The sequence below is a fragment of the Aotus nancymaae genome, unplaced genomic scaffold (genome assembly GCF_030222135.1).
Source record: "Aotus nancymaae isolate 86718 unplaced genomic scaffold, 86718_ANA_hifiasm-v0.15.2.pri h1tg000007l, whole genome shotgun sequence".
Lineage (NCBI taxonomy): Eukaryota > Metazoa > Chordata > Mammalia > Primates > Aotidae > Aotus > Aotus nancymaae.
The window spans coordinates 29,121,193-29,145,919 of record NW_026988418.1 but is presented as its reverse complement, the minus strand read 5'-3'; the positions used below and the strand labels follow the sequence as shown (position 1 = coordinate 29,145,919).

The 24,727-nt window shown below is 34.9% G+C and overlaps 1 protein-coding gene across 2 annotated transcripts in view; it reads right to left on the bottom strand.

Moving 5' to 3' along the window:
* The window catches only part of PDE4B (phosphodiesterase 4B), a 568,971-nt gene that overhangs the window by 449,241 nt on the left and 95,003 nt on the right, over positions 1–24,727 (bottom strand). For both annotated transcript variants that reach the window (XM_021667780.2, XM_064372453.1), the window contains exons 2-3: positions 7,813–7,925; positions 1,265–1,503 (exon numbers count right to left, since the gene is read on the bottom strand). In XM_021667780.2, coding sequence (XP_021523455.1) covers positions 1,265–1,503; positions 7,813–7,854 — 281 coding nt within the window. In that variant the 5' untranslated portion in view covers positions 7,855–7,925. The remainder of the gene's footprint in view (positions 1–1,264; positions 1,504–7,812; positions 7,926–24,727) is intronic.

Genomic DNA, 24,727 nt, shown 5'->3' with positions numbered 1-24,727 from the left:
AATCACATAAGCTGTGTGATTGAGTACCCTATAAAGGAGAACTATGCCCCCTTTTAATTCTCAATGATTGGCTTTGACTGTTATATAATGTTAATTCAGCTGAACAGAAGATGTAAGACAGTCCTTCTCAAATTTTTAACCCATTTTCTTTACCATGTTTTAGCATGCTTCTCTATCACACAGATTGTCTAATTAAATATTTGATGCTATTAACTGTAATACCTGGAGTTTTAGTGATCTAATAATGCTCAGTGTGTCAGGTAAACATTGACTAAAGGATGTCAAGATGCCATATATCATTCAAAGAGCACATACTGGGCTACTCATCAGCCCTGGAGAGCTCAGCATGTGGCAGAGCTACATGACATACCACAAAAATCATAGATTTTTAATGATTTACTAGAGTAATGTTGTGCAATAATTTAATGTTTAGCCTTTTGCCTTGATAAATTACGTAAACAAAGTGATTTTTTAAAGCAATACATTATTAATTCAAAATCATATTAAACAGAGAATATATTTTTCATTTTCATGATAAATCTCTATGATATGTAAGCCAACCATTCTTGAAAAATATTTTAAAATTATGTAGGAAAACAGAAAAGTGAGAATGTATTAATTATTAAATATATAATAAAACACATATTTGAAGCAGTCATGGCACAATAACCACAATTATAAGATTATATGATTACTTTTCAACACTAGTTTAAAATAGCCTCTTTCACAAATATAGACTCTGAAAAACAGTTCCAGCAACTTTGATAGCACAATTTCCATTGCTCTTTTGATTTACAATGAAGTGTTTTATTTTATAGATAATCACAAACTGAGATTAATAAAGTGAGATGACAATAAAAAGAAGCTAGAGCTAAGTATAGAGTTTGGCAATAAGAATATCATATACATACAGTAACTCATATGTAATGTTTTTCTAAGTTAAAAAATACTGATGCACACTGTATAGCTCTTTTTATAAAGTTAGATCGTAAGTAGTAATTTTATTATCCCTTTACATAAATGCAAATGTATCTCATTTCTTCCTCAGTAGTTTTAAATGAAGCATGTTTCTTCTACTCTGAAGAACTAGAAAATATCTCCACTGTTTACAAGATCTTATCTTTGTTCCCAAATTGAAACAAATTCTCAAAATGTCGATTATCTTATATTTCACAGAAAACTAACATTTTAATACCATGAAATTGTATTTGGAGAAATTGGAAAATAAAATTTAGAATTGACATTTGATTTTGAGGCTACTCACCACTCCTGGCTTACAGTTGTAATAGCAATGCTTGGAAGCGTTGTCAAAGGTAGTGTAGTCGGTCTGGAAATACCATCTCCCTCGGGAGTCCTTGCCCTTTCACTCTGTCTTTGAGACAGTGGTGGTAACTGTAAGTTTCCTGAGCAACACCTTCTCCCTCTCCAGAGGTCGATCCCAAGTGTGTTACTGGAAGAACTGTAGGATTTACTCAAGCTACATTCAAAATAATCTTTAACATTCTGGAGGAACCACAGGGAATGAAAAAAAAGAAGAGAAAGAAAATGAAATTCAAATGTTAAATGGAGTGAAACAAGAAACTAAAATGATCAAGCTGTCACTTATGATGTCCTGATTATCTCACAATCAGAATCTAACATTGATGTCAAAAGCTTAAGAGAAAACAGTAGAAGGGGCTGATTCTCAGCTTTTAGAATAAACTTATCAGTTGCATATTCCTAGAGATCTTTAGGCATATAGATAATGTTTACTAGTTGTAGTATGTGGACTGGAGGCCTCCTTCTTTTCTTTCTAGTTTAATTTCTTTTTATAATTTGCTAAAACAATATTTGCTAAAATTAAAAATATATTTTTGAAATCAATGTTATTCTGCAACTATGGGAACAAATTATGAAAAAATATAAAGTTTCTTATTCAGTATTTTATGTAATTATTTATTTTTATTTATTTTTTGAGATGAAGTCTTGCTCTGTCGCCCAGGCTGGAGTGATCTCAGCTCACTGCAACCTCCCCTCCTGGGTTTGAGCGATTCTCCTGCCTCAGCCTCCCAAGGAGCTAGGACTACAGACACGTGCTGGCACACCCAGGTAATTTTTGTATTTTTAGTAGAGATGGGGTTTCACCATGTTGGCCAGGCTGGTCTTGAACACTTGACCTCAGGTGATCTGCCTGCCTCGGCCTCCCAATGTGCTGGGATTACAGACATGAGCCACCGCTCCTAGCAGTTCAGTGTTTTAAGTAAAAATATTTTTTATCTTAGGACAGCTGAATGTTGCTAATTATAGGTGACTGTTACATTCTTATGGAAGGTCTTCTTACAGTTGGTGATAATTTTTTGGTCAAGTTGTATAAGAACTCCGAATAGTTCAAGTACATGCCCTAATGCTGACATAAATCATATATTTTGTGAGAAGACAAAGACATTCTGCTATAATCAATGATACAAGTTATTTATTCTTCTCATATCTTTTGGTGACTATGAGTTCTGAGATTGTCGGGAGTGGGAACCCCAAATAAGCCTCTGCCTGGTATACTGATCATATCAGCTGAAAGACAGAAAATGTTACAGCCCGGCAATGGCCACCGATAGCAACTTAAGGTTTAAAAGTTACAATTTTCACCATCCACACTTATCTAGCAGGGAATAACAAAGTCTTAGCATCAGGCTAAAATTTCTCACCTGAAAATTACACTGTGGCCCTAAAAACAGGTACTTCCCACTAGCCCTTCAGACTAGAGTTAGGAGATCCTGAGACTAGACCTCCAAAAGTTTAAACAAATTTCTTTACCCTTCACTCCTCCATCCCACAGCCCCTATCCTAGGTCATACAAGAATAATTAATTCAAGTTTAAGTAACTACCTGGGCTAATTCAACAAACATTTGACATACATCTATTATTATTTTGCACTGTACTATTTAAGAAGGATACAACAGCAAAAAGTGGAATAGTATCTTTTCTCATAGAACACAGAATCTAGTGATTTACACTTATCTGATCCATGCAAGACATATTTTGATAATAGAAATCTGGGCAAGAACAGGCTTAACAATTTTCAGGAGCCTCATCCTCCATGCCAGAAAATGGGATATCATTATATTTTCTTGTGCTTGACTTAGAGTTTTCAAATACTACTTATTTGAATTTCAGTAGAACCATAATTCAGTATCAGGAAGAAGACAACAATTTAAAAATTTTCAGAGTTTGAAACATTCTGGAATGCATCAGTGTTTCACTGTTTAGTAACTTGTTATATTAAATCCATTGCAGGCCTAGCACTTACTGCATGGTGTGTGTGTGTGTGTGTGTGTGTGTGTGTGTGTGTGTAAATTAGAGACTGAAAGGAAACACTAATATATATGTTTATTTTTAAAAGACTTACAAACTACTTTAGGAGACAAAATATATAAAACCTTTTTGAAGAGATTTAAGAACAAACTGAAGGCTGGAAATTCTAGCTGTAAATCAGTCTAGTTCCGAAGATGCATGTAAAGAAAGCACTGTTTATCTGGAAAGCAGAATTTTGTCTGACCGATCTCCTACACTTGACTATATACTTTACCTCTCATATAAGAAACACTGTACCTGAGAACAGAAATAAGGATATCATGTAGCTAAACCACCAACCATCCTAGCCTCCTAATATGATTATTAGATATTTTTTCTCCTTTAAAAAAAAAGAACTGTTACCAACCAGGTTTAATTGTAGTAAGTGACCTTAATGGGTACTTATTTGCTACTTGTTATTTGCAAAATAATAAAGTCATGCCTATCACAAAGTATCTCCCACACTAACTTGCAAACAAGCTTGAATTTTCAAATTTGAAGTCATTCTTTAAGTTAAAAAGATTTGTTCCAGAAGACCTCAGTTAACATTAAATGCATTTCCACAAAGTAAGAACATGATGGAATAGCTTTCAAAAATTAAAAATTAATATTGTTTTACAAACACTAATTAACTCATGCAGATTTATTCATAATTAATAATAATTACTCCCTATAATTCATACCCATAATTTATATATCACTACCTTAAAATTACTAAAAACCTCAAAGTAAAATTTAATTTAGTCAATTCTCAATTACTGATTTGTGATCTTGAACTTCTTTTTCTAGATTTTCAAAGATTTTAGGGAAAGAAACATTAATTTGAATGTTACCTCTGGAAATTACAACTTTTAAAATGCATCATACTTTCCAAAATTCACCTGAAATATGAACAATCCCTAAGGAAACATTCTAGTTTTAGATTATCCTTATGTTTCTGAATAACTGTTTGTTTAAAAGTCAATATTCTTGCCAATAAAATTTCAAAAGGTTGTCACAAAGAAGAAGGTAATGTGAAATCCTGCACCTAAGTATAAGTTTGCAGACAGGAGTGAGCTCTTTGTCATATCCCCATATCAAAACCAAGCAAGTTGGGACCATTGAAATGTCCAGATGAGAAATACTGGTGCTTAAGCAGCCAAGGTTTTATTGCTGTTATTTCTCTTTTGTTTTGTCTATTTCAGTCATTTTTGAAGCTTTCTCTACTTTTCGAATTCTTCTGGTTAAACTCAGTGTGAGAAAATGGAATAAGGTATTTTTAAGGTTTCCTACTGTGCTTCGGTACACATTCAATTTGGACCACAGGATCGAATGTTTCAAGCCTTATGAAATCAGAAATCAAAATTATGGAAAGCAGCAAATGACACTTGAGTCCCCATCTAGGCTAAATGTCATGATACTCCATGAGACAATAATAAAAGTAAGTTTTTCTTTGAAAAATGTGATTTTATTGTAGACAGTCACCATCAATTACAAGACTAGTTTGTTGGAGGTAATTATTATTATTACTCTTACTGCCTATTTTCCCTTCTTGGAAACAATCTTCTAATATACTTGTGTATATAATTTCTGTGATTAGAAATGCAAAATTATAACTGGAATATTTGTCCTTGGGTTATAATACTATATATAGACCATATATATACATGTAAAATATATGATATATATATACATATATACTAAACTATACTAGAGTATACTCATATATATACTATAGTGTATGTGTATACATATATGTATGTATATATTAGCTATTCTTTCTCCCTCTTTTTCTCATTTATATGCTTATCTCCTGATACATCTCACCTATTTTCTCCTTTTCAGCTTTTCCCTAAACCTGTAACTTCCTTCTCTATAAACTATCTTGTAATCCCTTTAGTCATAATTAATTGCTTGTGTTCAGTACTTCAGTAGCACTTAATTTACCTCTCACTTCTGGAACGTATTTTTCAAATCCAAAGCATTAAATGCATACTGTTCCTATACATACATTGCATTAAGCCTCCTATTAAACTTATTTATGTACTGCAAGTATATAAAGGCGGAAGACACAGCACATTCATGTGTGTATTTCCACAGACCCAAACATAGTGCCTTGCATACAGTAAAGGCCTCTGCATTCAGAATCTTCTTTCCCCATATCTTCACAGGGCTCACTCCCTCACTGCTCGCATGTCATCTCTGCCAGTATGTCATCTCCTCACATTGTCCTCCCATAAATACCCTATTCTCACCAACCAATCATTGTTTGCACCCCTGACCAAGTTCATTTTTCTGTATAGCTTTTATCATGGCTCAGATTATTTTATAATTTATGGATTTATTTCTGTCCTCCCTTCTGGAATGTAAACTCCAAGGGGACAAGGACATTGTTTTATTTCTTGCTGAATCTCTAGAACCTAGAACAGTGTTTAGCATACAATAGGTATTAAATTAATAATTAGGTATATATTTAAATCACTTAATAAAATTTGCTAAGTTGAAATAAGAGCATAATAACATATGTCTGTCTTAAGGGTGAAAACTTACTTCAAGGGCATGGTATATAAAATATAAAATCTGCCATGTTGCTTTTGTGAAGGAAGTGATTCTATGTGAAGTATTCAATGCATCTTCACTCTATTTGAAAGATTCAGTTACACAATGAAAAGTTCTAAGTCAGCACTGTCCACTAGAAACAAAGGGCAAGCCACAAATGAGAGCCAAATGTATAATGTTAAATTTTCTAGTACTACATTAAAAAGGTAAAAAGAAACAGGTAAAAAGCATTTTAATACCATATTTAAAATAGCTTTGCATATGCAAAATATGACCACTGCAACATGTAATATTATAAAAAATTATTAATGAAATGTTTTGTATTGTACTGTATATTCAAAATCCAAGATCTATTTCATGCCTACAGCAAATTTCCATTAAGATTAGTGCTTAATAGTCACATGTGGCTAGTGGCTACCATAGTAGACATAGTAAATCTAGGAAATATTTATCCAGTATGGCGGGGTTAATGTTCATATTCATTGCATGTTTCCTGCAGGCAACCTTCCTCTCCTTTTGAATATGGCCACCATTCCCTCATGGAGGATCAGGATTATTATCCTGGATGCAATGATAAAGAACTAATTGTTTGTCTATCTTTTATAGATGGAACGCATTGCTCAGTGTTATTCTTCCATAAAGCAAAATACTGGAGCACACAGTATACAAATAGTATTAAGGGACAATCCCAAGCTTTTTTTTGTCTTAAGAAAAAAAAGTTTTCTAAATTCCAGAGGTTTTCTTTTAGATATCCTGAGCAAAGTTGTTACTGAGAACTTAGACTGTAACTTAAGGGAAATGCCCTTCTGGTCCAGGAGCTCGGAAGGGAAGAAAAAAAAAGAAGTAAATGCTGCTACAAGTGATAGAACAGAACACATTAACTATGTTCTTTGACACAAAAGAATAGAAATGGCAATGGAAAAGAAGAGTATTTTAAAAGCAAGAACCTAAATAGCACACCTAACTCTCCCTCTGCACTGTGGGTCTTACAGAAACACAGAAGGAAGCTGAGAATTAGTTCTAACATTCCTGCCAAAGGCTTTGCTGCAGGATGAGGCAAAGGGACCACATGGTTCATGGGGTGAGCATCTATGAAACAAGAGCTTAACAAGACGGGTTATTACAGAAAGCAAGGAAAATTAACTTGTTTTTTCTTCTTCCCTACCTTCTTTCCTTTCACATATCTGATCAGTGGATCATAATTTTTAGCTCAATTACAAACAGTAATTGGGTAAAGACAAGACAATTAAAGACACACTAATGGAGGACTGGTTAATTGAAAGCAAAGAGATAATTAAGGATCAAGATCCAAAGCTATAAAAGACAGTTTACAGACTTCTTCAGACGATTTAGAGCGGGGTTTTTCAAATAAAGTACATGCCTATTTACCCTGGTATCCCATTAGAATATAGTCTGATTTATAGGCCTGAGGTGTGGCCTGAGATTCTGCATTCTCAATAAACACCCAGATAATGTAAATGCTGCTGATCCAAGGACCACACTTGAGTAGCAAAGTCCTAGGGGATGTGTATATCACAAGCTTCTTAGGAGTAGTTGTCAAAGACCCCACCATAGGAAGTGACTTTCAAAGGTTAGCCATACATGGGTGAAAGTGTGGAAGAAAGTTGTCAGAGAACTGATAATGCAAACAGTGTGGAAAGTGGAATTATCTGAGAGTGAAGATATGGGCATAGACTAGAGATTGGTGGTTCTGTGATTGAAAACCATAAAAGTGAAACTCAGCCCATCTCCAAGATGCAAAGAGGGCATCGTTCCTGCTGTCCAACTCACAGAATGCCCGGTCCAGCTGCTGGCTATTCCCATGTCAAAGAAACACCTAGTTACAGAGTGGTGTGTTAAACACCCCCATCTGCCCTTTGAATAGAATTATCCAGTGACTTCTTTATTGAACAAAGCAAACATGATCAGGACCTTTTGGAACTTACATCATCAGCTGTCACTGTCATCACACTCCTGCTTTTCTTCATTATAGAGGTGGAAAATATCCCCTCTTAGGATGTATGTTATTCAGTGCAGATTTGCTGACACTTTTTAATACCTACAGAAGAAAAAAACACAAAAAAAAGCTTTGTTGACACTTTTTAATATTTATAGAAGAAAAAAACACAAAAAAAAGAACAGCTCTGTGTCCTTAAAGAAAAATATGTGGCATACTCTCTAAAGTAACATTTGAAATGTATACAATGTACATGCAAAAGCAAACATCATAATTTACCAAGTCAATTAAATCTGACATGCTGAGAAAAGAGTTTCACAAAATATTAATAAAAAAATCCAAGAAATTGGTACAACACTGTTTGGGAGAAGAGAATAAGAATAATGAGTAACAATTGGGTTCCCAAATAATCAATGATCATGAAAAATATAAAAATAATATGCATTTTACACAAATGTTTTATACTTTACAAAGTACATTCCCATAAAATATTTTATTTAATGTTTATAACAGTTTGTAAGATTATTTTCATCATTTTTTTAATAAAGGAACAGAGGGTCAGAACAAATTATTTGGCCAAGGTAACACAGCTAAAATATGATGAGTTCAGAATTTAAAGAATATGGCTCCTTTATACTGACAAAAAAGAAAAATAAAGAAAGAAAAATAAACCAATACAAAATACGTACATAAAAAAACCCTTAATCTTAATTTTTACCACTAAACTTCTCATACGTCTAGTACATAAACTAGTAGGCGATTATTTATCACAGAAAATTCCAGCAACCCGTAGGTAGAGCTTGAATTTCCTGGTTTAAGTCAAACAAATCTAGCCATTTTGAGATAGAGATGCTGGAGTTCATGACATTTGCTTTGTGTAGATCATTGGAAGTCACTGTAAAAACAAAGAACGTCAATAACACTACCAAAATTTAAGGATGCACTCTGTGCAAATCAAAGGAAAAGTAGTCACTGGTTTTTGAAGACTTAAAGGGAGAGGGTAAGAGGCGGGTAAAAGGTGAAATAGTATCTCTTGGGTACTATGTTCACTATTTTGGTGATGGGTTCACTGGAAGCCCAAACCTCAGCCTTACCCAATATATCCATTTAACAAACCTGCACATATACCCCTACATCTAAAATAAATTTTTAAAAAATAAAATTGTCATACAATGGACTACAAGACAATGCAAAGAATTCTGTGTTTGCAGAATTTAACCGAAAAACATGTAGTATAAAAAATACAAAATCCAAGAAGTATTAGTCCATAAGATAGTTTCACAAGGTCTCAGTACCAAAAACGTCCTGTACTGTTGCTGAGCTCAAAGACTGCTATATATTTTTCACTGTGTCCATTTAAACCTTAATGCATGCCTTATTTAAAAAAAAAAAAAAAGTCTGCTTCTGACCTGGCGCGGTAGCTCATGCCTGTAATCCCAACACTTTGGGAGGCCAAGGCAGGCAGACCACCTGAGGTCCAGACTTCGAGACCAGCCTGGCCAACATGGTGAAACCCCATCTCTACTAAAAATACAAACATTAGCCAGGCATGGTGGTGGGCTCCTGTAATCCCAGCTACTCCGAAGGCTGAAACAAGAGAATCGCTTGAACTCGGGAGGCAGAGGTTGCAGTGAGCTGAGATATTGCCACTGCACTCCAGTCTGGGCAACAAAGAGTGAAACTCTCTCAAGAAAAAAAAAAAAAAGTCTGGTTTTCTAACATGAAGATATATATAGATTAAGAGCATGATGAAATTGTAGCTATGTGACTAGGAATACTAAGCAGTGACATTGTATGATCACCCAGGAAACCGGGGTTGATTTTCTAACACATAATTTGACTACATTATGCAGGAGTTGGCAGTGAAACTGACAAAGTAGATAAGAGAATGGGGGAAGGGAGAAATTTTGCCTTTCTAAGTGCTCCAGGGAGAGAACCCAACGGGCTTTTCAGGTATTTGATTCAATATGTGAAGAAAAAGAATTTCCTCAGCATACACCAAACTATGGTGCTCCTCTAATGCTGACCAAACAGCAGTAGGCAGAATTTTAAGGCTTTTACTCAAAAGCTGCTTGAAACCCAGCAAAAGTAGACAAGTAACAGAGATATCTTACGAGGGTTATAGTCAATATTAAGGGCCTCTATAGGTATGGTTAAACTTGAAAAAAAAGTTCAAACTCCTAAATTTAAGAAAAGCAAGATTTAAATTTGTTTTAAATGCTGGTTATAAAACTATATATACTCAATTATTATAACTGTAAAGTTGTCAGTATATAAAAAATATAAAGATGCTATGTGAAATGATGATGGAATAATGATAATAATAAAATAAGGGTTATAGAAGGTTTTCTAAGTGAGTTGAATTTGTTTAGTGGAGACAACGTAGAACAATATGATGTTCAAAAATATAAAAAGGAATGCCAAGAGTGTAATACATGTAGAAAGATGCTATCATGAGGACGCTTACAACAGGCAGAGAGACAGAATGTTCCAGGGTAACATCAGTAGATCTTTTGACAAGCAAGAGTATTTCTTTAAGGTTTTAGCCAAGGAAATAAATTTGTTTTATGATCCTTTGAGTATGAGAGTTTACTGTATAAATTCATGTGCCTTCAACCAGAAACATGTCCTGGCTAGGAAAAAGCAGGATCACAAGTTACAAGGCAGTTTTCCAAATGTTCTACAATAAAAATATATTATTTTGTATTTAGGGGAAAAAAGTCAATATCTCAGACAAAAAAAAAGCAAGAAATATAGATTATTTTCTGGATATTCCTCATCTGCCCCTTCAGACACACTCTTGGCCCTTCTCCATGCTGGTCTGTGCCCTGGGTGGCTGGTCCTCAGGGATTGTCTAGCCCTCTGGCTCTTGGGTATGTTCAGCCAATGAAGGCAGTTGCAAAATATCAGAGGGCAGGAGGAAAGAGGGGTCCCTCTCTGCTGGCCAGAGCGTAACCATGGCTAAAATGTTCTACTTGAGATCACAGATCCTGCAGGTCTCCCTATTTAGCTGTAGAACTAGAAGCAGCTTCCCATTTTGCTAGTCTCCTGGTATTTCATAGTCCTTTTTGGTTATCCTCAACACTGTCCATACCCTTTGTGAATAGTACCTCCATTAAATTCTCTTTCATCCTCTGTAAGAGAATAATCTGTTTCCTACTGGGACCCTGACTAATACAGACTTGGTTCCAAAACTTTACAATAGTCAGAAGGTAATTGTCAAATATCTCCCCCTCAGTTCCCAGCACAGTGACTGACACAAGCAAGTCTCAGTAAATAACTATTCAAAGAATAAATGAGTAAAATCTCCTTGAAGATCTAGATTGGTTTTGATACTTTGAAAAAAGGTCAGCAAGCATTATCTCAAGTTGTTTTTGTAAGGCAAAAATAGTTTTGTGTCCTCATTCACAGGTGACAATGGAGATTCTTTTCAGGAGCCTCTGCTGCCTTTTGTTTAGGCTAAGAGAGACAGAGGATTTACATTGAGCCATTTTAAGCATTCTACATACGTGATTTCAATTATGTTATAAAAGCAACCAACCAAATGAGCTAGGCACAAGTATCAAGACAAGGGAGGGAATCATGTCTTCAGAACTGTAATGAAACCTGCCCAAAGGCATGCACTCTACTGGTTAAGACCAGAACATTCTTATTCTAAAACCAAGACTATTAACCTATCACTGTACAGCTGATTGGGTCTTATTTATATATCTTTTCAAGGTGGAACTAAGTGAAATGGTTTTTATATCATTTTTTTCCTGATGCTGGTAATACAAGTTAAGTTGATCAGTTTCCTGGAGCCATGCTCCCTGCTATGTAAGAACGGACAAAAAGACGTAATTTTAAAAGATACTGACATTTTTAAATGCCTCATATTTAAGGCAAATGTTGTACGTGAGAGGACAGGTCAGGTTCTCTTAATCTAAGATTACTGTCCCTTATAAAATTTGCTTCTGAATAAATAAAACACCATACGTTTCATTAAAGCAAAGTATTTCTAAAAATTTATAAGGTAACAAATGTGATGACAAATTCCATGTATGATACATGTTAATAGTTTTCCCTGTGGTTTTATATTTCACCACTTAAAAGATGCTTTTAAATTTATATTAGTCCTTCATAATATTCTGTTATATTCAGACTGCAATATACTTTAAATAATTGCACCATTTCCTCTTTCCCTTTTCTCACAGATATTTAAAGGCTAAAATGAGGAAAAGGTCTTTTCACCTTTCACGGGTTAGAGTTATCAGTATCAGTGATATACAGCTGAAAAGAATTTCAACAAATAATGATAATTATTTTAAAATTCTATATCATGGACACATGCTAGACAAAACCATGCATAAATGATAAAAACAAAAGTAGTATTTTTAGTTTTAAGAAAATATGACTTTTTCCCAATTTAAAAATTATCTTTTATTTTGGAGATGATGTATTCTATTTTTATGTAACTAATTTATTGAACATTCTGAACTCAATAGAGCACAGATATGAACTAGTCTTAATTTTTTCTCCAGTAACTGTTTTCCATATGCAATATCAAATCTACTCTCTCCTCCTTAACAATTCAGATTGATTTCATAACTCCCATCTTATAACTGCTTTAATTCAGTGGCCAATGACTGGGACTTGGAGTGGGAAGAGAGAATGGTCTACTCTTTTATTCCCCCTCCCTGCTTTTATCTTCAGGTTCTAGCTCTTTCCATATTGTGGCAGAGTAGAAGAATTAATGACAAAAAAGAAAAATCTTCTTACTTAACTAGGTATTTAATTGTAGTCCTTTTTTTGAGTGTCTCTGCTTCTCTGGCAAAATCAGACTTACTTTGATGCCTTCTCTAAAGCAGGTGTTGAGATGAGGCTCTTCCTCTAAAGGGGCAGTAGGAGTTTCACACTGGGAAGAAATAACTTTTCTAGTCTCCTCCGTTCCACTTGCATTGGTACACATTAAAACTGTAGTTGGTAAGGTCCCCTTGCTCGATAGTCTACTCTCTTGATTGGGAATAATGACATGATGGCTCAAGCTGCAATGTCCACTTGATCCAGAATAAGCTCAAGCATCCTTGTCACACTAAATGTATACACTAAATGTAGGTATACAGATGTATAGATACACCTAAATGTATAGGCTGCTTTTCTGTTATTTCTTCTCTGTTCCCTGCTATATCTCTCCAGTTCTTTCTCCTTCTCGAAAAAGCGAAAATTCTTCAGCATAAGTGATCATGGAGAAAAAAGATACTGTCAGCTATTTACCAATGTCTTTCAGCCCAAGCCAATCATTCTAAATTCTGCAGTGTGAGTCAAACTACATTTAACAGGTTCTCTTTCTAGGTGGGTTCCTTTAGCTGCTGACAATGGAAATCACTGGTAGGAGACTACAAGAGAGTTGGAGAAAGCCCCTCTATTCTTCCCAGAAAATGGACAAATTGGGCACTCCCTCTTGGCAGACCCAAAACCAGCCATGTGAGATTCTGACATCTTCTCGTTAGTTTCAGAGTGGATGCTTGCTGGTCACAGGTCTTCCAGAGGTGACCCCTACTTTGCATTCCTTGACCCTCCTAACACCATCTTCCGCTTTCTTTCCTCATTGCTAGGAATGGTAGCTGCTTCTTGCAATTAACTAATCTTTGGGTTGCCTTGCTGGTCCCTTTTCACTTTCATCCTCTAATACCTGTGTACAGAACGTGAACTAGTTTGATGGCTGTTAATTCACTGTTTTGGGTTATAGTTGCCCTTTCTAGTTTAACAGGAAAAGTCCTACTCATCATCCTTTTAGATGAGAAAATGTCCATTTATGAAATGATGATATAATGAGGCATTGGTGTATTTTTGCTTTGTTTCTTAATGTTCTGAACTGAGAAAACTAGAAATTGGCCATTCTGTGTCAGTCACCTAATTCTTTGGAAATTTTATCAATTCATAAAGTATAAATGTCTAAGAACCTCAAAACTAGATCATGAGATCTTAACTTTTACAACTAACATTAAGGTTTAGTTCAAGAAAAGGAAGGTTTTCTGGTTTGTGCTAGCATCTAATGCACTATGAACTGAAGAAAGACATACCAGACAAGGCAGAGCCTGAACTGCTCTCTCCACTCCCAGCCCCTACTAGCTATAGCTATCCACTTAGCTCTGGGACTTCGGTTTCCTCAATTATCAAATGAAGGGATTGGAATATAATTATCCATAAACCTTATAAAGCTAATGAAATTCCAGAAAACTAGCAGAAATAAATACAAACTATAATTAGATAAACATATCCAGAATTTGATGCATAAAATATTAGACTTCCCCCTTTACTTTGCATCTACTGCTTTCATCACACTTTGAGAAATTCAGGACTACTGCACTCAGTTATTGCTGCTTTCTGATTTTAATATGATGGAGATAAACAGAGACAAATGTGCTTCCTCCTAAAAATTTTTGAAATTGTATGATGCAAACAATAAAGAGCAAGTAAATTTGAGGAAAAAATGTATATGTAATAAGAAAGGTCATTTTCTTTGTAAAGTTGCTCAATATTTAGAGGGAAGCATTGCTTGGAGAGAAGAATCCATTTTTTTTTTTCAATTAAGTAATAAGTATCAAGGACTTTTGAGATAAAAATTGAAAAGTGCTAGGAATTAATATGAACTTAAACCATTAGCTTAGCCTGAGAGAACAACACATAACAAAGAGATAATGGCATCCTTTTAAATAATCATCAAATGGCAAAGTAGCAAGGCTAAATGCCGCTTTGGGTAAAACATGTTTCCTGAACAACCACTTAAACCAATTTCTACTGTAAAATATGTTCCTTGTAAATTACTAATAGGGCACAAATTTGAAATCAATACACTTGGCGACAAAAAAAGAAAAATTATTGGTATTCAATTTGCTGAGCTTGATGCTAATTTTCAACAATAAAAACAGAGAAAGTGATAAACTAATCCCATGTTTCTCCTTGTATAAATAATGCCTTAATTAATTTGTTAGTGAATTTCCCTCCAGTAAATATTAAGTAGGAAAGTTTTAAAGCATTGAATTATTTTTCCTAGTCTAAAAAAAGTAACCACTGATTAATCTCTTATAGTTTAAAATACCATAAAGTGACATATAAATCTCTTTGGTTTCAGCCATTTTATGCTTCATCTTAAACAAAGGGAAAAGAACAAAAAAGCCCTGTATTTAAATATATTAATAATCTGGTATTGCTAGCTTTGTCCACCTCTGAGAGTTTTCATCTCTGAGTTATCACTGTGCCAAAGTGAAGATGGCATTAGAGGAGGTTTAGCATGGATTAGGGAATTTTTGCCATCTCCTAAGATGAACCACAGAAGATCCACAAATATGTAAAAGGCAAGTATGGCTGAAACACATTCAATTCATTTAATAAGTATTTGCTGGGTATCTGCTCATACTTTAACTTAGATCTTCTAAATGCCACCTTCTAACAGCCACTCTAGGATCTCAATTAATATTACCAACTTTCAATGAGAGTATAAAAAATTAATTTGCATTCATGATCCAAAACCCCCATTTCCATTCATCATGAAAATCACTTCTTTTCATCTGATTTCTCAACAACAACATCAACAAAAGATTGAGCGCCCAACATGTGGCAGAGACTTGCTAGATGCTGTGGATAATACAAAGATGAATACATATAGTCCTTGACCTTAAAATGCCGCTGTTTCATCTTAGGAGAGGAGAATCAATGCTTATTCATCCTACAATACTGAACACCGTGGCCTGTGTCAGGTTCACAGTGTAGTGTGAGAAGTGCAATAGTTCATGGGTTTATCATGTGAAAAAATGAGTAAAGGCCACTTATATGGGAAAAATACTATCAAGGAAAGCTTCGTTGAGGAAGCTACTATCCTTTTCCAGGTACTGTAACTGTGGAACAAAGAAAGAAGCCCTTCCACTCCTCCTCTCTCTATTCTCCAGTGTGATCTTTTAAAATGCAAAATTCCTTATATTAATCCTTGGCTTTGCATTCTTTATGGCTTTCTGTAATTTTTAGGATAATGCAAAATCTTTAATATTAAGATTAATCATACAAGTCCCTACAGATCTTGTCCCTGCTTGATTTTAAGCTTCAACTTCTTATTTTGGCTTCCACTTGCTTCTCCACCTTATGCTTATGCCACATCACTCTCTCCTGTAACTCATTTAGGTTTAGTTCAACTGGATTTAGAGTGTATCCAGCATGACTTTCTTGTCTCCAGACTTTTGCTACACTATAACACATCTTCAACTTTGCCTGGCTAACCCATTCTTCAGTCTTCAGCTTTGATGTCATTTGTTCAGAAAAGCCTTTATGAACTTCCCCTACTTGTAAGAAGGTATTATCACATTATTTTTCTATTCACAGTATTTTTCACAATTATGTATTTCTTGGTATGAATGGTTTTATGCTTCCCAGAAGCTCATAGAGAATACTGCCAACCACTATATCTCTTGTGCCAAGCAATAAATATTTGCTGGAAAATGTTTGAATGAGTAGACTAGATAGGCTTGAGGCCTCTTGCTAGATTCTCTGAAAGTGTCATAATCCAGAAGCAGCAGATAGGAGGGGGCATGAAATATAATGAGAATGTCTGGTAACTGCAAATGTCAGCTATATTGACAGGATACATATTCCTACTCTTCTGACAGAGATATGAATAGCTTTGTGGCAGGTACTATTGTATAGTCCCTAAATCTATCATCTCAAGCAATCCTCGCAACTATTTTTATCTCCATTTTTCAGGGGAGACTTCTGAGACCCAGAAAGGGTGAATGACTCATCTAAGCTCAGTAATCTAGGAAAAGGCAGAGAGACAGGATTCACACCCAGGCACTATGCCTGCAGAGCTCACAAAACCAACCATTACCTCTGCTGCCACTTGGAAGCAGCAATAAGCATTATTTATCAGAGAACAAGCAGCAAATGAGGATGGGTTGGGGCCAAGCAACAAGATAATTGGGAATAAAAGTGGTATTTTGGAAAAGAAAGGAATCAGAAGATGTTTTAAATGAAGAAACAAAAAAGAGAGAGATGCAGTTGGCAGAACATATGGAGCCTATGAACAGCTACTCTTTTATGTAATCTCATAGGAAATTACATTAAATTAGAAAATGTAGATTGTGTGTATAAAATTGTAAATCTAAACATAACTAAAAAAGCATAATAATTTGTCTCTGTTTTATCTTATGCTTTAACAAGAATTCACCAAGTATTTTTTCTTCTAAATTAGGCTTCAATCCAGGACTAAAATTATTTCTAGGTTCATACAGAAGACTCTTGACATTCATTCACAAGTGCTATGTCTCTAGACTTAAAAATTGTCCACCAGTACAGTGATGTTTAAACTTGTTTCATTGCATATATGGAACACAGACAAGACTTAGGTCCAAGTCTTCTTTTTAGACTCAAAGACCCCAGACATTCATCATCAAGTAATTTTTTTTTCCTTTCTTGTGATGAAGACTGAAACTACAAAGTGCAACAGTTCACTATTTTCTTAAGTAGGTGAGCACACAAAATTTCTGTGCATTCCTTTCTCAGAAATATAAATACTACATCATTACAGACTTCATAAGAGGAAGATAATAAAAATGTAAGAAATCTTTCCAGGACTTCAGATGAATTAATGTCCTAATATTTACTGGCTTAACTGAAATATAATTGGATATTAAGTCTGCCAATGATTCCCTACCTAGAAGCAACAACCAATTTGGGCCTATCTGTCCCAGCTCTATTAAAATGTCAGAGGATTCAGGTCTATGTGGACATATGAAAAACAAGCATGCAAACAGAAACAATTTCAAAAGCAGAAGACTGAAACTCATGTGATAATACCAGAATGCCACATAATATTGTTTTGATAGAGCATAAAGGTACACAGAGATTCTTTTTTTTTTCTTTTTTTTTTGAGACAGAGCCTCACTCTGTCGTCAGGTTGGAGTGCAATGGCATGATTTTGGCTCACCACAACCTCCGCCTCCCGGGTTCAAGCAATTCTCTTGCCTCAGCCTCCCAAGTAGCTGGCACTACAGGTGCGTGCCATCATGCCCAGCTAATTTTTTTATTTTTAGTAGAGACGGGGTTTCACCATGTTGGCCAGAATGGTCTCAATCTCTTGACTTCATGATCCACCCACCTCAGCCTCCCAAAGTGCTAGGATTACAGGCATGAGCCACTGTGCCAGGCCAGAAATACATTTTTGATTGGTCTTTAAGTATCTTCATATTTAAAAACTATAATTTCTTTATTTTTTGTTAATTTTTAAAAATTATTTTGAGACAAGTTTTCACTCTATTGCCTAGGCACGAACATGGCTCACTGCAGCCGCAACCTCGCCCAAGCAATCCTCCCAAATCAGCCTCTCAAATTAGCTGGGACCACAGGTGCACACCACCACACCTGGCTAATGTGTGTGTGTGTGTGTGTGTGTGTGTGTGTGTTGTAGAGACAGGTTTCACCATGTTGCCCAGGCCATATTTATTTTTAAAGATAAGAAATTAAGCTTTGCCCTAAGAATGGACTAATCCATGAAATTTGGCAAGCACCTGATACATTTGATATGCAGGAAGTGAGAGACCAGAAGGAACAAATATTAGAGGACAAAGAGGCTTAGCAGCTACAACATCTCACTTTTTAACTATTTTACATTCTGAAACTCTGTGTAAGTTTTTACTTGACAAGAAGTTCTGCCACTTAAAAAGCAAAGCTTGAAAACCACTACATTACTGCTTATTATACCCACTTCCATAAAATGTCTTAGAGCAGTGATTTTCAATTTTTACTCATTAAAATACCATCTTTGGAATGTTTGCCATACCAAGATTCCTCATTTTACAGATAAAATACAGGGCTCCATAAAAGATAACGTGTCACTCACCTAGTTAATGGCATAACTTGGCTTTTGGTCCACAGTTCATTCCACTACAGTACCGATATCTGCAGAATCGAAATTACAGGGTTGTTTTGTTTAGTTTTGGTTTTGTTTTAGCAAAAGCTCATTTTTTTATATGTTGGGAAGCATTCTAAAACAAAAAAAAAATACTTCTGCACACATCAAAAATTTTATTATTTATGAATTCATATGGTCATATACTCCAGACATTTATTCATTCATTTATCCAACAGCAATTTACTGAGCATTACTGAGGACCATGTATTGTTTAGGAATTAAGAAATCATAGATGAAACAGTATGACTTCCGTCCTCAAAAACTGTTGAGTCTAAGTAAAGTATTACCACAATGGCAATGCACAACTGATACAACCAGTTATATAACAGAGGTGCTTTAGAAGGTGCAGCAATAAATGAGAGGAAGGCTATGTAAGTCTGTCTAGGAGGACCAGGGAAGGTTTCACCGAGAAAGTAAATCTGAACTGTGCTTTTGTAAGATAAATAGAATTTTATCAGGAAGATAAAGAAGAGTAGTTAATTCATAAACAAAACTTCTTATCACTGATACTTAGCTATCAATAAGAGTTCAACTAGTGACTATGAAATCATTAATGAGTCATTTGATGCTTCTAATCTTGTATTTCTATTGGCAAAACAATTAGTTTTATATATATTTTTAATATGGCTGTAATAACACATAATCAATATAAGAGAGTGTTAAAACATTGCATGCTACTCTAAGATGAACTGCAGGCTCAGCCATAAATTAAGTCCCAATAAGTTCAAGAAAATCAAGGTCATATCAACCAAACTCTTGGTGCACAGTTGAATAAAAATAAAAATCAATACCATGAAGATCTCTCAAAACCACACAGTGATATGGAAATTAAACAATTTGCTCCTGAATAACTTTTGGGTTTAAGTAAAAAAATTAAGGGAGAAGTAAAAAAGTCTTTGAAATAAATGAAAATAGAGACATACAAAACTCTGGGATGCAGCAGAAGCAATGTTAAAACTTTATAGTGCTAAACACCTACATCAAGAAGTTGAAAAGATCTCAAATCAATAATCTAACATGACACCTAGAGAAACTAGAAAAACAGGAACATACTAATCCCAAAGCCATCAGAAGAAAAAACATAACTATAATCAGAGCAGAACTAAATGAAACTGAGACTCATAAATCCATCCAAAGGATCAATGAAACCAAAAATTGTTTCTTTGAAAGGATAAACAAGATGGATAAAGCACTAGCTAGATTAACAAAGAAAAAAAGAGAGAAGATCCAAATAAACAAAATCAGTAATCACAAGGGTCACATTATACTTGACCCCACAGAAATACAAAAGATCCTCCGAGACTATTCTGAACACATCTATTGACACAAACTAGAAAATCTAGAAGAAACAGGTAAATTCCTGGAAACACACAACCTCCCAAGATTGAATCAGAAAGAAATTGACACTTCGAACAGACCAATATCAAAATCAAAATTGAATCAGAAAGAAATTGAAACTCTGAATAGACCAATATCAAGTTTTGAAACTGAAGCAGTAATTAAAAAAAAAAAAAAAAAGAAGAAATCTACCATTCAAAAAAAGCCCTGAGCCAGATAGACTCACAGCCAAATTTTACCAAATGTACAAGGAGAGCACTTCTCCCTAACTCATTCTATGACGCCAACATCACCCTGACACCAAAATCTGGCAAAGGCACAACAACAAAAGAAAACTACAGAAATATCCCTGATTAACATATATGCAAAAATCTTCACCAAAATATAGCAAACTGAATTCAGCAACACATCAGAAAGTTAATTCACCATGATCAAATAGGCTTTACTCCTGGAATGTAAGGTTAATTCATAATAGGCAAATCAATAAATATTCATCACATAAATGGAATTAAAAACAAAAACCATGTAATCATTTCAATAGATGCAGAAAAGCTTTAAATAAAATTCAACCATCCCTTCATGAAAACACTCTCAACAGATTAGGTGTCAAAGAAATATACCCCCAAAATAATAAGAGCCATCTATGAAAAACCCACAGTCAACATCATACTGAATTGGCAAAAGCTGGAAGCACTCTCCTTAAGAACAGGAACAAAAAACAAGGATTTCCACCCTCATTACTCTTATTCAACATTGTTCTGGAAGTCCTAGCCAGAGCGATCAGGCAAAATAAAGAAATAAAAGTCATCCAAATAGGAAAAAAAGACAAATTATCTATCTTCACAGACAAGATGATTCTACATGGAGAAAACCCTAAGGATTCCACTAAAAGGCTCACAGAACTCATAAATGACTACAGTAAAGTTTCAGGATACACAATCAGTGTTCAAAAATCAGTAGCATTTCTTCTATACACCAATAACTTTCAAGCTGAGAGCCAAATCAAGAATGCAATCTCATACACAATAGTCACGCAAAAATATAACATACCTAGAAATTCATCTAACCAAAGAGGTGAAAGATCTCTAGAAGAACTCTAAAACATTGCTGAAAGAAATAATAGATAACACTAACAAATGGAAAAACATTCCACGCTCATGGATTTGAAGAACAAATATTAAAATGGCCACAACGCCCAAAGCAATCTATAAATTTAATGCTATTTCAATCAAATTACCAACATCATTTTTCACATAATTAGAATAAAACTTCTAAAATTCATATGGAATGAAAAAAAAACACCCAGACAGTGAAAGCAATCTGAAGCAAAAGAACAAAGCTGGAGGAATCATATCTCCTGACTTCAAACTATACTATAAGGCTACATGGTACCCAAACAAAAACAGACACATATACCAATGGAACAGAATAGAGAAATCAGAAATAAAGCCACACATCTATAACTATCTGATCTTCAACAAAGTCGACAAAATAAGCAATGGTAAAGGACACCCTATTGAATAAGTGACACTGGCATAACTAGCTAGTCATATAAAGAAGAATGAAACTGGATCCCTACATTTCATCACACAAAAAAATTTTCTCAAGATGGATTAAAGACTTAAATATTAGACCTTAAACTATAAAAATCCTAGAATAAAATCTAGGAAACACTCTTCTTTTTATTTTTTACTTTTATTTCCATACGTTATTGGGGGAAACAGGTGATGTTTGATTACATAGATAAGTTTTTTAGTGGTGATTTGTGAGATTTTGGTGCACCCATAACTCAAGCAGTATACACTGCACCCTATTTGTACTCTTTTATACCTCACCCCCTTCCCACCCTTTGCCCCTGAGTCCCAAAAGTCCATTGTACCATTCTTATGCCTTTGCATCCTCATAACTTAGCTCCCACTTATGAGTGAGGACAATGTTTGATTTTCAATTCCTGAGTTACTTCACTTAGAATAATGCCTCCAATCTCATCCAGGTTGCTGTGAATGCCATTAATTCATTCCTTTTTACGGCTGAGTAGTATTCCATTGTATATGTATTCCACAGTTTCTTTATCCAGTCATTGATTGATGGCCATTTAGGTTGATTCCACATTTTTGCAATTGTGAATTGTGCTGCTATAAACATGCATGTGCAAGTGTCTTTTTTGTATAATGACTTATTTTCCTCTGGGTAGATACCCAGTAGTGAGATTGCTGGAACAAATGGTAGTTCTACTTTTAGTTCTCTAAGGAATCTCCACACTGTTTTCCATAGGGATTGTACTAGTTTACATTCCCACCAGCAGTGTAGAAGTGTACCCTGTTCACCTCATCCACACCAACATCTACTATTTTTTTTTTATTATGGCCATTCTGGCAGGAGTGAGATGATATCACATCGTGGTTTTAATTTACATTTTCCTGATCATTCGTGATATTGAGCATTTTTTCATATGCTTGTTGGCCATTTGTATATCTTCTTTTGAGAACTGTCTGTTCATGTCCTTAGCCCAGTTTTTGATGAGATTGTTTGTTTTTTTCTTGCTGATTTGAGTTTGTTGTAGATTCTGGATATTAGTCCTTTGTCAGATGTATAGATTTTGAAGATTTTCTCCCGCTCTGTGGGTTGTAGGTTTATTCTGCTGACTGTTCCTTTTGCCGTGCAAAAGCTCTTTAGTTTAATTAAGTCCCAGGAATTTTCTGTTTTTATTGCATTTGCTTCTGAGTTCTTGGTATTACTCCTTGCCTAACCCAATGTCTAGAAGGGTTTTTACAGTGTTATCTTATAGAATTTTTATAGTTTCAGGTCTTAGATTTAAGTACTTAATCCATCTTGAGTTGATTTTTGTGTAAGGTGAGATATGAGGATCCAGTTTTATTCTCCTACATGTGGCTTGCCAATTAACCAAGCACCATTTGTTGAAAAGGCTGCCCTTTCTCCACTTTATGTTTTTGTTTGCTTTGTCAAAGATCACTTGTCTGTAAGTATTTTGGTTTATTTCTGGGTTCTCTATTCTGTTCCACTGGTCTATGTGCCTATTTTTATACCAGTACTGTGCTGTTTGAGTGACTATGACCATATAGTATAGTTTGAAATCAGGTAATGCGATGCCTCCAGATTTGTTCTTTTTGTTTAGTCTGGCTCTGGCTATGCAGCCTCTTTTTTGGTTCCATATGATTTTTAGGATTGTTTTTTCCAATTTTGTGAAGTATAATGGTGGAGAAATATCCTTCTTGACATTGGTACTGACAAAGAATTTATGACTAAATCCTCAAAAGCAATTGCAACAAAACCAAAATTTGACAAGTGGGACCTAATCAAACTAAAGAAATTCTGCACAGAAAAACAAACAAACAAACAAAAAAAACTACCAACAGAGTAAACAAGAACCCCACAAAATGGAAGAAAATACTTGCAAACTACGAATTTGACAAAGGTATAATATCCAGAATCTTTAGAAACTTAAACATTTTGACAAGCAAAAAACAACCCCATTTAAAAAAGGCAAAGGACGTAAAGAGACATTTCTCAAAAAAAATACATATAAGTAGTCAAAAGGCGTATGAAAAAATGTTCAACATCACTAATCGTGAGATACAATCTCACACCAGACAGAATAGCTTTTACTAAAAACTGAAAAAAATAAGAGATGATTGCAAGATTGTAGAAAAAAGGGAAGGCTTATACACTGTTGAGGGGAAGATAAATTAGTTCAGCAACTGTGGAAAGCAGTTTGGACATTTCTCAAAGAGCTTAAACAGAACTACCATTTGATCTAGCAATCCCATCACTCGGTATATACCCAAAGGAAAAGAAATCATTCTCCCAAAAAGACACATGCACTCATATGTTAATCATAGCATTAATCACAATATCAAAGACATGAAATCAACTTCTGTGCCCATCAGTGGTAGATCAGATAAGAAAATGTGTTATATGTACACCATGGAATACTATGCAGTCATTAAAAAGAGCAAAATCATGTCCTTTGCAACAACATGGGTGCAGCTGGAGGCCATTATCCTAAGCAGATTAACATAGAAACAGAAAACCAAATACACTTGCTCTCACTTAAAAGTGGGAGCCAAGCATCAGGAAAAATACATACTGGGGAATACTAGAGGGAAAAAAGAGGGAAGGGGTTAAGGGCTGGAAGACTACCTATTGCCTGAATGATGGAGCCATTCATACTCCAAACCTCATTACCCAGGTAACAGACCTGCACATGTACCCCCTAAATCTTAAATAAAAGTTGAAATTTTATTGCATGCCTTAGGAAGACAGGAGCAGTAATATTTCTAGAATTAGTGATAGGCATTTGAAGATTCTCCAATATAAACTATATTCAATGCACAACAATGCATTATATGTCTGGTAAGTTATATTATAGGTAAGTTCTCTGCAACTGGATTCAGACAAAGTCTGGGTTGAGATTCTAATTCTGTCCATAGTAACTGTGGAACATTCAGGAATTCATTTGACCCTTCTGAAACTATATTCTTAGTTATTAAAATAGAAATAATACATCCTATCTGTCTCACAGGGTTATTTTGAGGATTAAATGAAACAGTGAGTAGTGCCTGGCAGGGTCTTCCATGTGAGTAGGTCCTTATTAAATACTTTGCTG